The following is a 17,135-nucleotide window of genomic DNA, read 5'->3' on the forward strand; positions in this document are numbered from 1 at the left end:
CTCTGATAATAGATTGGATGACAATTTTTTTTATAAGCTTCTCTTTGTGACTTTGTTGAGTGTTTTCACGTGAAAATGGGAGGGTTATTTTGTAGCTTATCATTTAGATAAATTAGTACCTTTCAGGGTAGATTAAGTATGGTAAATTGTTGCCCGTATGAAATATCCTTGTAAGCACTCATGGATAATTTGTCTTCTGATTAATATATATCTCTAGCTTTGTGTCAAAAATAAAGTTCTTTTTGTCCTTTGTAATAATTTTCTTAGAGTCAAGCATAAGTAAGGTCAGCTTGCATGATAGGACATAATTTACTCAACTTGATAGGTTAGTAGTCACTTGCACAACAACCACTCTTGCATATCAACCCATTTATAGTTGACCTAGGGCAAAAGATCTCTATATATTTTTAGTCTCATAGAAGATTTAGACAACTCGTTTGCTCATTCTATATGCCAATAAAAATGCACATTTTCATAAGAAAACTATTCAAAAAGTACTTAAAACAGTCTCCTATTTTATTTGACCAATGGCTCCCCAATAATAGTTTGACTCATAATCCCTACATTTATAATCTCAAATCTCCTTATTTGCTTCTAATTCTTTATGCACCTTATATATTAAGGTAGAAACATAATTAAAATATGAATACAAAATTGAAATTTAAGAAGAAAGTCCCGTTAATACGACACAAAATGATATTCATAGGTTTTTTTTTTAATATATAGAAGATTGTCATAACACTGCACGACCAAAAAATTAGAGTTGAGATCACAAGGTCCACAAAGGTATTGCCCTTACTAATGTAATGATCTATGTTTCCAATTCCACAACCCAAAAAAATAAAGTGAAAAGAAAAAAAAGACTCAATTCGTTCTTCTGACCTCTAAACAAGAAGTGGGAGAATAGTTGAAGCAAGGCTCGACCTTTTTAGCTAACATCACTGCGAAGTGCCTCAAACCACAAAACCCAGTTCCTAGTTCTACACTGCGATTCATTAATGGAGGATAAAGCAGTTGCTGTGATCTTGGTCGGTGGGCCCACCGAAGGTATGAATCAGATTCATCAGAAAAATCAAAACTTTCCTAATTTAATTTCATGCCCATTTGATTAATTTCTCAATTCATAGTACTCCGTAGTATATTGTGATTTCATATGTTTGAATGTATTGGGTCAATCAGGAACTACATTTCGTCCGTTATCATTCAATACTCAAAAACCCTTGTTTCCTATTGCTGGCCATCCTATGATCCACCATCAAATTTCTGCTTGCAAAACTGTATGTTATCTTATATAGTTGTTATTAATGCTGAATTTTGATGATTAATTTTTGTTAAACTTTGATTGATTGAAGGTTTATTATGTATGTAGATACCAAATTTGGTTCAAATATATCTCATTGGATTATATGAAGAGCGTGATTTTGCTTTGTATGTGTCTTCAATCTCAAATGAACTGAAAGTTCCGGTTAGGTGAGTTTCTATTTTTGTTTTCGAGTTTTCGGTTGAGCTATTCTTAGAGGAATTTGTGACTTTGAACTAATTCGAAATCATAGAAAGAGTCAAGGTTGAACATGAGATCTTTATGTGATCTCAAATTGAACTTGTGTTTGGTTTCTGTGTTATATTGTTTTCTTTGAAGCTATCATGGTTCAAGGGGTCACTTTAACTGAATTTGAGCATTTTACAATTTGTCTCAATTTAGATATTTGAAAGAAGACAAACCACATGGGTCTGCTGGTGGACTGTATCATTTTCGAGATCTGATTATGGAAGATGGGCCGGTTTGTAATCAACTTTTTACCTATATTAGTGATGGATTGTAATGATGTACATTCCTTTGAATATCGCATGAACAAATTTTGTCTAGCTTTATATTGTTGAGTAAATTTATTGGCATCCTACCATATCAACTAGATTTGAATTTAACAGAGAAGTGAGGACATTGACTCAGAATCACTGATTTCTTTTTGTTTCCTCTCATCTCATTTTGCAGTCACATATGATTCTTCTGAATTTTGATGTCTGCTGCAGTTTCCCGCTAGCAAAGATGCTTGGTAATGCACATTATAGTTCTTTAGTTAGTTTTCATGTCCGATTTGTCTGCGGTGATGTACACTGATGGGATCTTTGAAGGTACTACAACTTAAGCCATGGTTGTTTTTGTTTATTTGACTCATTCAGATGCCCACAGGAGATATGGTGGTATGGGTACATTATTAGTAATTAAGGTTGGTTACTTGCTTAAACCAGTCTTTAGAATTGCTCCATTCATTCATTCCTCGATTCACCCTTAAAAGTGACTCTTTGTGCAGGTTTCTGCTGAATCGGCCAACCTGTTTGGTGAGTTGGTTGCCGATTCTGATACAAAAGAGTTATTACACTACACAGAAAAGCCTGAGACATTTGTATGTGCCCTACTAGTGTCAATAGTTTCTGCATTGTCATTGTAGGAGTTATTATATCTTGTATTGTTTGTGTGACTGCAGGTTAGTGATTTGATAAATTGTGGCATATATGTATTTACTCCAGAAATATTTTCGGCTATCCAGGGTGTGCTTGCCAATCGGGAAGACAAAGGTTATTTCCAGTATTTGTGCAATCTTTTTCTTTAAGTATATGAGGGGCAGGAGGGCTTTATGCAACCTTTTATAGTCAATACTCCAATTTTTCTAGTCTTTTCACACTATTGATCTCCTTTTTCTTACTGGATGGGCAACAGGGTGGATGATTTCTGTTACTGTTGATTTAGTAATTTTTGACCTATTTGGACGTGGTCTTAAAACTTCCTTTACATAATAGTATGATACGACTCATACGAGTGCTAAATTACTTGTCTCAGTCATGCTTCTCTTTTGTGTAAATTGTAGAAGATGATGAAGCATCCTCTTTTATGGTTGTTAAAAACTCGACATTAACCTCATGTAGTTTTACCAAAATTTTGTTTTTCTCAGTTGACTATTGTGTTTATGTAATGCACAATGCAACAATGTGTTGAAAGTCAAAGAAAGATTCACAATGCACTGCGTCCCTCAAAGTTTGCTGCCACTCGCCAGATATGTTTATCCAGCTAGTTTTGTTCAACAAGGTCTCCAAACTTAAGAATTTATGTGAAAAGGAAGTGTCAAGTGATGTTCAAGGATTAGATATGGGAAATGAAATGAAATGAAAGACTAAAGCTTTTCCTGAGTTTTTATTTTACGCATTCAATTAAGATTTTTTCTTTTTTAAAAAAAAAAAATTCCTTTTGGTAAAAGACGATTAGATGGAAATGCATGAGTCATGGAAAATGTAAAGTATCCAGTTCATTCCTTAATTTCATTAGTGATTTTATTCTGGATTTTAATTCAGACTTTGAACTTTGAGCTGTCCTTGAGTTTTTGTGGCTTATATAGTCTTATTTACCTCTTATGCATGTCACCCAATAGCATATTGTTTTAGTAGATAATGATAGAAATCTATCCTTTAAATCTGTGAACAGGGGAGTGAAGCTATTTTTTTGTTGAGATGTCATTGCTAGTCAATATACTGTCAAGAGAGAACCTTTTGTCTGCATTTCTTTACTAAAAAATAATTTACATTCACAGGATCTTTACGTCGCCTGTCCAATTACGAGTCATTGCATTCAGCTACAAGGTATGAGCTAGCATTCGTATGACTGAGTGACATTTATATTTGAAATTATTTTGTTTACTAAATTCAACTTAGAAAAATAGCTTAGTTTATTGGGATTTCATGTTTGTTGCAGATTCCTTTTGCTAAGTTTATGATCTTCAGGCTTAATGCAGATTAACTATGAAGCTATGTTTTGAGTTAATGAAGAAATGTATTCTAATAATTGGCCTATAATTGTTCAATTTTTCCAGCCCATGAGCTGGAATGTGTTGGTTGTTTCTCTGTAATCTGACATGCTGTGGGTGTAGCTCTTGAAACCATTTGGGAGTTTTACCTTTTGTTTATCAACTGAACCTTCAGAGTTAATCTTAAGGCATTAGGATGGTTTCTTTTTTTTTAATTTAAAAAAAAAATAAAATTATCTTTGATCTTTAATCCTAAAAAAATAAATTATCTTTGATCTTTAATCCAAAAAAGAAAGCTCATGTGCTTTACCTTTCAATGTTGGTGATAGAAACCTTTATATTATATCTGTATGCACTTATTTACTTCAGAGCTATGTAGCACACTGATATCAATAAAATTCTTAAAAGGGCCCTCCCTGCAGATTTTGTAAGATTGGACCAGGACATTTTGTCTCCTTTGGCTGGAAAGAAACAATTGTATACCTATGAAACATTGGATTTCTGGGAACAAATTAAGACTCCCGGGTATGTTCTGACAAAGCTTTCTATATTAAATCATTTAAACTTGGAGCTTCACAATGCTAAATTGCAGTCATGTTTGATTGTAAACAGCATGTCCTTGAAATGTTCTGGGTTGTATCTTGCTCTATTTCAGCAGAATGCTCCCCATCTTCTGGCTAGTGGGGATGGTACAAAGAATGCTACTATTGTAGGTGATGTTTATATCCACCCATCAGCTAAAGTACATTCGACTGCTAAGGTAACAAAAACTTGTCTGATCATTACATGTGATTTGTTAGTGTATCTCGATGGATATATACTGACCTAGGGTCTTATCAGAATATATTCCTAAGTCTAAAACACATATTATATAATTTGAACTCTAAATGCTACTCTTTTTAGAAGCATATAATACATTTTCTTACTTTATTTTTTCTTTGCATAGATTGGTCCAAATGTGTCAATATCAGCTAATGTTCGCATAGGACCTGGTGTAAGGCTTGTAAACTGCATCATTTTGGATGATGTTGAGATTCAGGTACTGAATTGATGAATATAATACTTTCTACTTGTAAACACAGTACATTAATTGTAATATGGCTTGATACTTTATACCTTCTGCAGGAAAATGCACTTGTTACTCATGCTATTATTGGATGGAAGTCTTCAGTTGGGAGATGGTCACGTGTTCAGGCAAGTTTATCAGTGACCTAATTTCTTGGATTATGAAGATTATGTTTGGTTGGGACTTGGGAGGAAATTCATTTTTCAGTTAATGCAGTTTTTTCCCTTTCCTCTCGTTTGGTATGTGAAGGGCTGAAAATAGTTTTCCCAAGGGCAAAATATAATTCTATTTTGAAAAGAGAATGTAACATATTCCACACCCTATTTCTCACCCTTCTTCCTCCCCTCCCCTCAATAATTCTTTTAACTTTAATAGCGCGGAACCAAACAAAAGAAAATCGTGTTTGAAACTTTAAATTTATTGAAAATATATTTTCCATTAATATGATTTTATGTGTACCATTCACAGACTAAACTAAACTATGTATAAAGTTCTTTGATCATCACATAACTTAACATTGAATTTTTCATATAGGCTGATGGTGATTACAACTCTAAGCTTGGAGTTACAATCCTTGGTAACGACTACATCCCTTTAGTTCTTATGTCAATCTTTGGGTGTGTTTCTTACTGCACAAAAAAAAAAAAAAAAAAAAAAAAAAAAAAGAAAGATCTTAATAAACACTTCAGATTCTGAATATAGATATCTCTCAATGCAGGAGAATCTGTTAATGTAGAAGACGAAGTTGTTGTCATAAACTGCATTGTTCTTCCAAACAAGGTTCTGAACGTCAGCATGCAAGAAGAGATCATATTATAGTTACGGAAGCATTTTCTCACATGACTGAGAGTGGGCAGAAAAATGTCTGCGTTAAATGTACTTGTTTTGTAACTAGTGATAGCTGTCCGAGACGTGATGCTTTGACTGATAAAACATCTTGAGCAATACATACAGAATCTCTAATTTCTGAAATACTGGTTAAAAACAAATCTCCATGTATCTATCTTTGCAAAATAGTTTTGCAAACATGTTTTTTTTACTGTACCAATCTGATTGAACAAGTGAAATTTTATACTGTATAAAACTTGATTATATTTTTGCCCTTTGTTAGTTGTCGAATCATATCCCCCCCCCCCCCCCCCACACACACACACACAAAAAAGGAAAAACAATCAATCAGGTAACAAACTCAGAAAAATTCTTCCAAAAAAAATCACTCAGAAAGCAGTACACACTACATTATCATTGACAGTTAGCAATGCAGTGAGTGGAACATTTGAGTGCTACAAGAGATTTTTTCAGCGTCTGTCAATCTGCCAAAAAAAAGTATTGTTCCCTTGCATAATCAGTCACATCAAAAAACGATAAAATTTCTATCACCTACACTACTACTACCTCTAAATTACAGGATTTGACCATATCAACAGTATGCAAATGGTTCATTCACAAAACCGGCTTTCTTACACAAGAACTGCCAAAAAAAAGTATTGTTCCCTTGCATAATCAGTCACATCAAAAAACGATACAATTTCTATCACCTACACTACTACTACCTCTAAATTACAGGGTTTTGACCATATCAACAGTATGCAAATGATTCATTCACAAAACCGGCTTTCTTACACAAGAACCTGAAAACATACAACCACAATCATCCTAAAGATCTGTAAATGGCCGATCAAGAACTTCCTCATCTATCACTTGGACCGAGTAACCATCATTTATATGGGAACAGAATCAACCGGCAACATCAGCACATCATTTTAAGGGCATGCCCTTAGTGCTTGTGTACAAGAATGATGGACAACAATTTCGTGCTGCTATAAAGCATCTTGGTACACCCTCTTCTCTGAGACACTGATATATGGCAGATTCATTTCAAGATAGTGTCCCCAAGTAAATCGTTTCTGCATCAAAACTGCAAGATTAAAAAACCAAAGGGTTAGCCTGCTTTCATTGGTGAGGTCGCAACTCAAGTTTGTATGCCTGTATTTCCATGGGAGGGATGACAACATGCCCCTCTTGCACAACCTCTCCAGAAAGCTCAGTATAACCAAGCATCTCTGTATCATCGTGTAAGAGATTCAAAGATGCTGCTTTTACGTGCATGACGTCCAGGTCTTTGAACAAGCTATAAAGATTAACAGGTTCATCTGCTAACTTTGTGCATTGAGATCTTGCAGTTCGACAATATGATGAATCCCAACCCCGCCTCTGAAATAGTAGAACAAACCTTGGATCTTCTACAGGATGCTCCAAAAATGAATACTTTGAAGGCCGGGGAACTTTGAAGTCCACAATATGCAAATCACATGGTAAAGAAGAAGTAAGAGGGGAGAAAAATCGCGGTGGTGGTGGTTGTGGGGCAAGTTCTTGTGCTTTCTTAGCAATGAACGCATGTATGGGATAATTCAAGTGAGACCCAATACAATGGGACAGCAAGGAAGGGTTTAAAGAAAGGGCTTTCGAACTGGGATCTAAAACAGAAGAAATATTGGACTCGGGAAGGATGTGAAATACAACAGTCATTGGACGGTTGTCAGTTACTCCTTGCCCAAGACCACGTCCATCATCATTCAGCAAACGGCGATCAAGCATTATCTCCAGCCATCCATTTTTTAGGCTTGCCACACCCAGTGATTGACGTGAATGAACTGAAAATCGGCGACCATCAAGTCCTTGCATAAAAGCAAGGGAGGGCATTGGGTAATAATTTCCCTGCACAGGAATCTTATCGTATGTTTCTCTCCTGCTCATCTGAAAACCATTTAAATCAGAAAAGAAAATCTTTCTATTCTCTATATCAGTCTTGTATCTGACTATCAGCTCCTTGTCATTAAACTGATCCCCAAGAAATTCAACATGATATTCCTTCTCAATGACAAACTCCTGGATGGTATTTTCTCCATTATAAACTCGAGTACTGTGAGAGATAGGTGCTTCATCCCATTGAGTCTTTGGATAAGAATACACTTCCTGCATCAAGGGACCTGTGGTAACCACCAACTGTCCACCAGCTTCAATGAAAGGATGTGCATCACCCACAGGTTTAAACAGGTATGCACCACTTCCCTCGCTGTTATACACGCTTATCTCCTCGCCCACATTATTTAAGGAACCATCACTATTAGCAACTTTAATTAATAAGCCAAGATTTGCATTGAAAGTAAGAGTTCGATGACGATTCTGAATTACAACCACCTCTCCCTCTATTTTCGAGCAAGCATATGGTGCAGGACAAGGTAACTGATCAGAACTTGAAATTTTCAAGTCTGCCAGCTTTGCTTTCTCACACTGCCCTGCTCCATGGACAAGATAATACATTTGAAGCCCCAAAGCAGGAATAGAAGCTTTCCAGTGGACACGATGCCTCCCTGTAAATATCTGGCCCTTATCGTGCTGCATTTCAGGAGAAACCTGGCTCAAAATACAAGTCCAGTTGGAGTCTAAGACACTTACATCTGGTCTGTCAACAATTGCCATCACAACCTCATTTCTGGTTTGCTCCAGAGGATTAAAGATGACCACTGATCTTGCAGCTCCTTCTTGAACAATAATACCCTTGTGAATAGCCTGTGCGTCATACTTGGATCTCACTTGTTCTGGCTCAAATTGAGAGGGATTTTGTTCATTTTTCTCAAAGCGAATGCCCAGCAATACTTCAATAGCTTTGGACATGAAAATTTGCAAATCCTGCAAAGAGGTATGCATTCGGGTTCCATAGTCCTTGACCACATGATTCTTAGCTGTACCAGTGACTCCATCATGATGCTGAAAGAGGGCTAAATTCCTCCGTGCAGCTGTCAACTTGTGCGCATAACTAGCCGGCAACTTTTCACATTGAACTCTGTGACAACGTCCTAATAGTAGTGCCATCAACATTTCTGAGGCTCGAAGTGTATGCTCCAGAACACGATCAACAGCCTTAAAGAAAGGCCTTGAAACATAATAGCCACTCCAATAATCTTCCTGCCTATCAGCATAAGTAAAGAAGTCTCCAGATAAAGATGGAAAACCTTCAATTTCGCCAGATCCGATCTCGCCGGGAAGTGAATAATTCACTCTTTCAGCCTCCTCACGGAGGGTTCGAAAGTAATCATCCAATGTGCCAAACTTTGCCTCTGCATTCAAGCTGGGATTAGAATTAATATAATCAAATAACATTTGATAATTCCTAAACTGTGCCTCTGCTTCATCTATGCTGACATAACGGAAGTCATCTCCTAGGGGAATAAGAAGTGTGTTTGTCCTGTACAAGGTTGATTTCTTTCTGTACTGATCCAACAGCTTTCCTACTCTCTCCTGCACATTTTCCTGATTAGTCTCCACAGGATGATGACCCCAGGGACAGAGTTCATAAATGAAACCACGCATCCGAGCAAAATCAAATTGACAACATACAGCTGGCTCAGGCCCACAAGTATGGGGAACATCATACGAATAGAAGGGCATCAAATGCACAAATATATCTGTAGTTTCCAGAGCATCCCAGCTCTGACGCCATACGAATTCCAAATTTTTATGCAAGGCTAGTTCCTTTTTGAGCTCATAGTGAGTCCTTTGTATCAGCATGTTCTCAAAACCCATGCGTCGGAGAAGATATGCCATTGTAGGAGAGTATCCAAATGGATCAATTGCCCAAGCATTTCTAGGAACCACTCCAATGGTCTCATTTAGCCACATATTACCCTCAGTCATCTGATGCATAAAATTTGATCAGACAGGAGCACAAGCAATATTAAATGCAGCAATGGTACTAAATGACTATATATTGATGTATAAAATCATCATCTGGCTGACCAATAACATAAATGAGCTACTGTAAGGTCTAGACTCTAGAATCTAGAAGGGGGGAAAATAACCCACAAGGCATGGAATGGAAACAAAGATAAATACAACTTTACACGGATACATATAGTAGCCAAATCAACAAAGTGTTATGGCTTACATGAGATACACATAGACTTGACAATCACAGAAATCAGAAAAAGGGATAAAATCCAAACATAACCCTCACAGCACAGTTCCACAAGCAAATAAGTTTGTTAATGTAAGATGGTCACTATTTTAAACAAATGAATCATGACCTCTGCACAAATGCCTTTATATGTTGTCAAATATGACATGTGATCTTGGCCGTCATAACCATCAGCAAAGATTATCTTTATAAGAATTACCAATCATGAAGTTCAGAGGAACTTAGCCAGCCATGTAAGCAAGAGAAAATATCTCCATAACAGGAGTACGACTATAGAAATTACTCGGTAATTCGGAATAACATGATGGCCACTTACGGCAAGATACTTTCAGCTTGTTGAACTATGCTAAATACAGAATTGCAGACAAGTATCAGGCATTTGACCTGTGCCTCAAATGTGAATTTAGAAAGAATAGCAAAACATGAGATTAATATAAGAATTAAAGATGTTGCTTTCAGTAAAGACATATAAATAAAGCATAAATTGATTTTAAATAAAGCTAGAAGCATCGATAATAACACAGTCATCTATGGGTTGTATAAGTTGGGATCATAGAGCATAGCTACAAATACAAACATCTCGGATAATGTGAGGGAACAGGTAGCTCCTGTTCCAAACTATTGTTGTTCGCAAATATCATACATTAAGCTAAGTCTAACTTGCTAGTGCACAAAGGCCTTATTGGAGGTGTAATATAGAAGAGGATATGTAGAGATGTCCTCACCTGCTCAATGATAGCATAAAAATGTGAATTGGCCTGCACACACAGAGGAAATAGATGTTAGCTGAGTTTCAAATATATTTAGCTTTATCTATTTTCCCACTACTCACCAAAGTATCCAATAAAAGGTTGTTGTAAGTATAAAAAAATAACTTGCTACTTCATTACTTCATAAATAATCAACAACATAATTTAGTAATTGATGATAGCAACAGCTAAACAGCCTGCAATACGGTCAATGTCAAAAAAGTGTTACCTCATCATTCATTACCCAACCACCTCCGACAATTTCTAGCTGCCCATTCTTCACTAAATTTGCAAAAGATTCCCTTTTGCTCTCTGAAGAATCCCTCCACCACCTCTCCAAGTATGACATCTCCTCCCATATAAACTTGCGCCGTGGATCCTACAACACAAAGGTTCAAGAGATAAATTAAATGATAAACTCAAAGGTGTGTTAACTTCAACATTAATTAGATGGAAGATGATGATACAGGATAATGTAGCATTGCAATACAAAAAGATTACTCCATTAGTGGTTCTAAATGTGTAACCAAAAAAAAAAGGTATAGAGTTTTTAATACAAACTCTTCCATTAAATTAAAAAATAAAGTGACTAGATGATTCAAAGCCAAGCAACTAGATCACTAATTAGGTAATACTCTGGACCCAAAATTCTGAAGAAAGTAAAGTAACATTTTCAGAATGTTAACGTGACAGGGTAATCCTCCAACAACTTAAAAAAAAACAAGACTGGGAAAATGGGCTCAAGGTGAATGTGACTTACGGCTAGTTTGGTAGATGGGAATGAATTTGTATGTAAATTTGTAAGAAAAGTTCTATGACAATTCCCATAATGATGCTAGTTAACCACCAGGCATCTCTTTTCTTCACAAGTTTCTATTGTCAATTTGTCATCCATTAACACTAGAGGGGTGGTAATGGATGGTAATGATACGTTATGGAGATAAACACGAGTTTGGGATGGGATTGCAATACCATGGACATTAGGGTGATACTTTCTTAGCAATGCTACCCTTAAATGTACATTCTCATCACTACCATTTTACTACCTAGAAACAGGTCATAAGCGAAAGGGGAAGCTGGATTAGTTGACACCCCTCAATATTATCATGTTACTAGGAATCTTCATACTACATTAAGCACACATGTTGGATCTCAAAGCTCCAACTAGAATTTGTTACACTGAGTAACATAACCATAACAAATAACTAACATAAATCTTTAAGGACAACCCAATTTCCACTTGGAAAAGAGACTCGGCGATTGAACAACATGCATCAACTTGAATTAATGTTAAAGCAGAGGAAAGCATTTCCATAGAAACCCAACAATATTGAGCTCATAGTAACTTAAATCTTAATATAAGGCTCATTATATCCCTGTAATGTGATCCAATATCAATGATGTGCATCTGTTTGATGGAGTTGAACAATTAATCATATAGAGTAAATCAACAAAAACAGACCAAACCCCAACAACATTTACCTCATGAACCTCAAACTCCCCATCCAAAAATCCAATAATATGTGCATTGCTATATATGGAAGCTCAAAAATGAACACAAAATCCAAGAAATTTCACATCAACATGGTTAAAAAAGTGCCCTATCGGACCAGAACTTCGCAAAGGTCAACCCGACCCATAAATCACCATCTCCAACTAAGCACTACAAATTCAAATTACCAACTTTACTCAATGCAGCTCACAATTCTAAAACTAACCCACTAAACAAAATATTGCCAACAAAATCAACATCACAAAAACCCCAAATTAAACCATAAACAATAAAATGAATCCAATTACATAATATAAGATAAGAAACCTTACTTTAGAGAGAGATTCAACAATGGTATCAAGAATATGACGAGATTGACGATCATAATACTCATCAACAGTAAACTTCCAACCAGGATCATTATGAGAATGAGGAACAACAATAATCTTCAACTTCTCATTATCCCATTCATTCCCTTTATAAGTAACCATCCATCCTTGCTTCCACGGCCCACCATCAACATCCGAAAACTCAATCTTATCATACAGATCTTTGGTAGTAATATCAACAGCAGCAGTAGACGAAACGACGTCGTTGTGAGAAGCAGAGGGTAGTTTCCTGAGGTTCGACTTTCTGGGTCTAGTCGAAGAATACCGCCGTGAGAATCGGGGGGAGGAGAGAGAAAATGGGCCGAAGCGGAAAAGCGCCGCCGTGAAGAGGAGGAGAGAAATTGATAATCCGATTGTGAAAAAGTGGGCCCAAATGAAGTCACGCAATTGGGTTCTTCGCCGTGATTTGCGGTGGAGCTTTGATTTTGTCGGTGTGGTGGTGGTGGCGGCGGTTGTTGTTGGAAGAAATGAGCGGGCCCACCCAGCGCCGCCACTTCTGCTGCGGTTCCCGAGGTAGGAGGAGATGGGCATGGAGGAGAATTTTGGAGGAGAGAGAGAAAGATCTCAAATTTGGAAATTCTCTCTCTCTCTTTTTTATTTATGACTTTTCTTCTTGGTGTTTTTGAGAGTGAAGGAGTGTGGAAATTTGGTGGAATGGTAATTGTAGATTCAAGATTTGTTGTTGTTGAGGTAGAAATGTTGTTTTTGGTCTTGTTTTTGTCACAAGTGTTATGTGAGTATCTTTGTGTGATTACTTAGATTTTATTTTATTTTTTTATTTTTATTTTTTGCTATATTGAGTGTGATATTTGTTGCTCTAAAAGTGTCATAAGTTGTGTGTTTCTTTGTACGATACTACGATTGTGTTACTTTTGGGAATGGGGGTGTGATTTTGTGATATTGGGAATTATTTATGTTAGTTTTATAGTAAAATTGAGGTTTAGCGTTGTCCTTTTATGTAATCACAAAATATCAATGTTTTTTATCGCAAGTATTATGTTCATCCAAATTACACATATTCCCTCTGTTTTTAAATACTTGCTTCATTTCTACTTTTTGTACTATTTATTTGTCCTACTTTGACTAATGTTTGTGAGTACTTGTTGGAATCATCTCAATGAATAGATTATTAATTTTCAATTGTTAAAATTTATACTTATTGATAATTAAAGATATTATTGATCAAATATTAGTATCGGTATACGTGCTCAAAAGATATGGAGCAGGTATTTAAAGACGAAGAGAGTATGAACTATATTAAGATTTTCACTTAATAGGATGTTTTTAAACTATCAATTCGGCTAGTTACATATATCCCTCCCTTCTTTAATTTAAGACCACTACAAGCCTTCATGTGACCAACTTATGATTTCCAACATCATAATGTGTCTCTGAGATGCATCGCCTACCATCACTTGAGTTTTCAACACCAGGTCTCGAAATCTTTTATTATAGTCCAATTTCATATATTATAACCTTCAATTTTGACCTTTGGAGAACATTAAAAAACTCTAACAAAGTTATGTGTCGAGTTGCTTTCCGATATTCCTAAAAAGTCCTAAGTGTCCCACTTTCCAAAATCGACCGCTTTTATTTAAGTGCCCTATTTCCAGATTTAGAAACTCCACTCAAATTATATACTCCCTCCGCTCCTTTTTATAGTTCCCATTTGGAATCTTGACACTATTTATAATGTGAGAGAATCTTCTAAATTACTCTTAATATATAAGATATAACATAGTCATGTTGGGTCTTATTTGATTCTTCTCGATGAATAGATTATTAATCTTCAATTGTTATTTTTTTACTAATAAGCAACTAACGATATTTATGGTTAAAGTGTTGAATTGACAAACGTGCAAGTTTAGATGGGAACTATAAAAAGGGGCGGATGAAGTATTATTTCTCTCTATCTTTCTTTTGACCCCACTATCATGTATTAATATTTCTCCCTTTAACATTATAGCTAGTGGTCCCCCATTTATATTTCTCTCTTCTATTTTTCTTATTCCTAACCATACCCACCTATGGAGTACGGAGTACATACGTAGTACAGTATTACTTTATACTTTTGTCAACTCCGCGCACACTTAAAAATAACGGAGAGAGAGTACATTTTTTCCGACTCTTGATATACTTCATGCGCAAATCATGGTGCATTTAATTCTACGTGAACAACCTAAAAATACATATTCTCTATTCTCTTTCCTCCTCTCATACTTTCCTAATTTCTAATTTCTCTCTCCTTGTAGACACCTGAAAATGTCTCCCCAAAATCAAACCCGATGATGAACAACCTTTCACCGCCATTATTGGTCGGGTCGAGTATTTAATCTCGGGAGTGCCTAAAACCCATATTCAGTCAAACACAGCTTACATATTCAGTCCGCAAATCAGTCCAAACATTTATTCAAACATAGTCCAATCCACGTTTCAGCCCAAATCCTTTTTTATTCCATTTCATATTATCTATTTGAGCCCGATTATTAAATATGTAAACCCTAAGCCTAAAATTAATCCGGAATAGCTGAAACGACGCATAATATATCACGTACTTAATTATTAAGCAAGGAATAAATGAATCTGGACTACTGTTTTTAGGAAAACATGTACACCGTGTCATGGAAGACACACTGCGTCACAGTATTTTGCGTCGTGTCGCGGTATTTTGCGTTGTGACGCGGCATTTTTCTAGGGTTTCTCCGCGACGCCTTTTCATTTCTAGGGTTCCGTACTTCACCCCTCTTATTTTCTCTATAAATACGAACCTGATTTCTCCAGTTTCGGGGACACCAAAAATCATTCTCTCACTACTAGAAATAGGCCGTTTTCCGACGGAATTGTTTCGACGGACTTAAATTCCGTTGGAAAATTCGAATATTCCGACGGAATTTTGGTCTGTCAGAAAAATCCGTCGGAAAATATAAGTTGCGACAGAAAATCCCTCGGAAATATTCTGACGGATTTTTTTTCCCTCGGAATTTACTGCTTTCGACGGAATATTCCCTCGGAAAATTTCTCCCGACGGAAATTTCCGTCGGAAGCTGTAAATTACGAGGGAAAATAAATCCATCGGAACATATTAATTTCCTACGGTTGTTATATCCGTAGGAAAATTCCGACAGATTTTAATTCCGTCGGAAATTTTCGACGGGATTTTACCCTATTCCGACGGAATTTTATTTTTAAATAAAAAAAAAAAAACTAAATCTAAATCTCAAAACACGGAGGTCAGAGAACCACCCCCCCACCTAATTCTCTTTCCTTTCCTATTCTCTCTCCATGCTCCTCTTCTTCTTCTTCTTCTTCTTCTTCTTCTCTCTCCTCTCTCCTCTCTCCTCTCTTCTTTCTCTTTCTTTCCCTCACCTCCTCGCCTGTTCTTCTTCTTTCCCTTTAATTTCCCTGTTCTTCTTCTTCTTCTTCTTCTTCTTCTTCTTCTTCTTCTTCTTCTTCTTCTTCTTCTTCTTCTTCTTCTCATCCCTCCTAAATCTTAAAACACGGAAGTCACAAAATACCACCACCACTGCAACAACCATCGTCTGCAACAACCGCCAAGAAAAACACCACCGCAACAACCACCGGCTACATCAAGGCCGCGAAAGAACACCACCACCGCAACAACCTCCGACAACACCAACACCAAAACAGATCTACATTTAATTTTGGTTAGAATTAGATCTAGTTTTATTTTGTTCAAATTTTCAATGTATAACATTTTGTTTTTGGAATAATTGTATATTTAAGTTAAATTTTTGCTAAATTTCGAATTGTTAAATTTCAATGTATATTTTTGTTGATTTCGAATTGTGTTGAATTTAGATCTATTTATTTAATTTTTAATTTCTGTTTTTATTTTATGTTATGAATTTTGTTTATTTTTTTTTCACGGGTTAGGGGTTTTTTTGGTGGGTGGTGAGGTGGGTTCGGGTTGGTGGGTTATGGTGGGGTAAACCGGGTTAGGCTTGGTGGTTAGGCGTGGGTGTTTAGGTTGTGGTTAGGCGGTGGTGGGGTGGGTTAGGGGGGTTACGGTGGTGTGGTGGGGTGGGGTGGTTGGTTACGGTGGTGGGGTGGGTCAGGGGGTGGCTAATGGGGTTACGGTGGTGGGGTGGGGTGGGGTGATTGGTTACGGTGGTGGGGTGGAGGTGGGAAAGGGGGTGGCTAATGGGGTTACGGTGGTGGGGTGGGGTGGTTGGTATGGTGGTGGGGTGGGTTACTGTTTTTTTTTTATATTTTTTTTATTAAAATTTCCGACGGAAATTCCGTTGGAAGTATAGTTTTTCCGACGGAATATTCCGTCGGAAAGTTACTCATATCGACGGAAAATGTTCCGTCGGAACCTTGCGACGGACTTTCCAATTAAGTCAAACTTGACTCCAACAGAACAAAATCCGTCGGAAATTCCGTCGGAATGGACTTTTCCGACGGAATATCGCGAATTTCCTACAAAGTGTCACTACAAGAAAACAGCTGGATTCCGACGGAATTTTCCCGTCGGAAACATAGGAAATTCCGTCGGAATCAAGCCTTCCGTCGAAAGTAGTCTGTCGCAATACCCTTTGTCGGAAATTCGGCCTTTTCCGGCGGAAATTCCGTCGGAAGAGGTGATTTCGACGGAATTTCCTACGGATCTAATTCTGTCGGTGCCGATTTTGACTTTAATTGAA

The 17,135-nt window shown here is 36.8% G+C and overlaps 2 protein-coding genes across 2 annotated transcripts; one reads left to right on the forward strand and one right to left on the reverse strand.

Moving 5' to 3' along the window:
- The first annotated feature begins 595 nt into the window (after window positions 1-595).
- LOC110715308 (mannose-1-phosphate guanyltransferase alpha-like) lies at window positions 596-5,965 on the forward strand. Its single transcript, XM_021893875.1, has 15 exons — window positions 596-1,047; window positions 1,180-1,277; window positions 1,370-1,470; window positions 1,703-1,781; window positions 1,994-2,054; window positions 2,182-2,228; window positions 2,313-2,405; window positions 2,487-2,577; window positions 3,585-3,633; window positions 4,206-4,322; window positions 4,410-4,557; window positions 4,744-4,836; window positions 4,923-4,991; window positions 5,398-5,440; window positions 5,582-5,965. Exons 1-15 carry the CDS (start codon window positions 999-1,001, stop codon window positions 5,680-5,682), a joined length of 1,239 nt encoding a protein of 412 aa, XP_021749567.1. The 5' UTR covers window positions 596-998; the 3' UTR covers window positions 5,683-5,965.
- Window positions 5,966-6,177: 212 nt separating this feature from the next.
- Window positions 6,178-13,126, reverse strand: LOC110715303 (alpha-mannosidase 2-like). The gene is made up of 4 exons (XM_021893872.1): window positions 12,415-13,126; window positions 10,820-10,969; window positions 10,567-10,599; window positions 6,178-9,561 (listed from the first exon to the last, which is right to left on the reverse strand). The coding sequence occupies exons 1-4, from the start codon at window positions 13,000-13,002 to the stop codon at window positions 6,817-6,819; spliced, it is 3,516 nt and encodes a 1,171-aa protein (XP_021749564.1). The 5' UTR covers window positions 13,003-13,126; the 3' UTR covers window positions 6,178-6,816.
- Window positions 13,127-17,135: the final 4,009 nt, after the last annotated feature.

This window comes from Chenopodium quinoa, unplaced genomic scaffold, assembly GCF_001683475.1.
Source record: "Chenopodium quinoa cultivar QQ74 unplaced genomic scaffold, ASM168347v1, whole genome shotgun sequence".
Classification (NCBI taxonomy): Eukaryota; Viridiplantae; Streptophyta; class Magnoliopsida; order Caryophyllales; family Amaranthaceae; genus Chenopodium; species Chenopodium quinoa.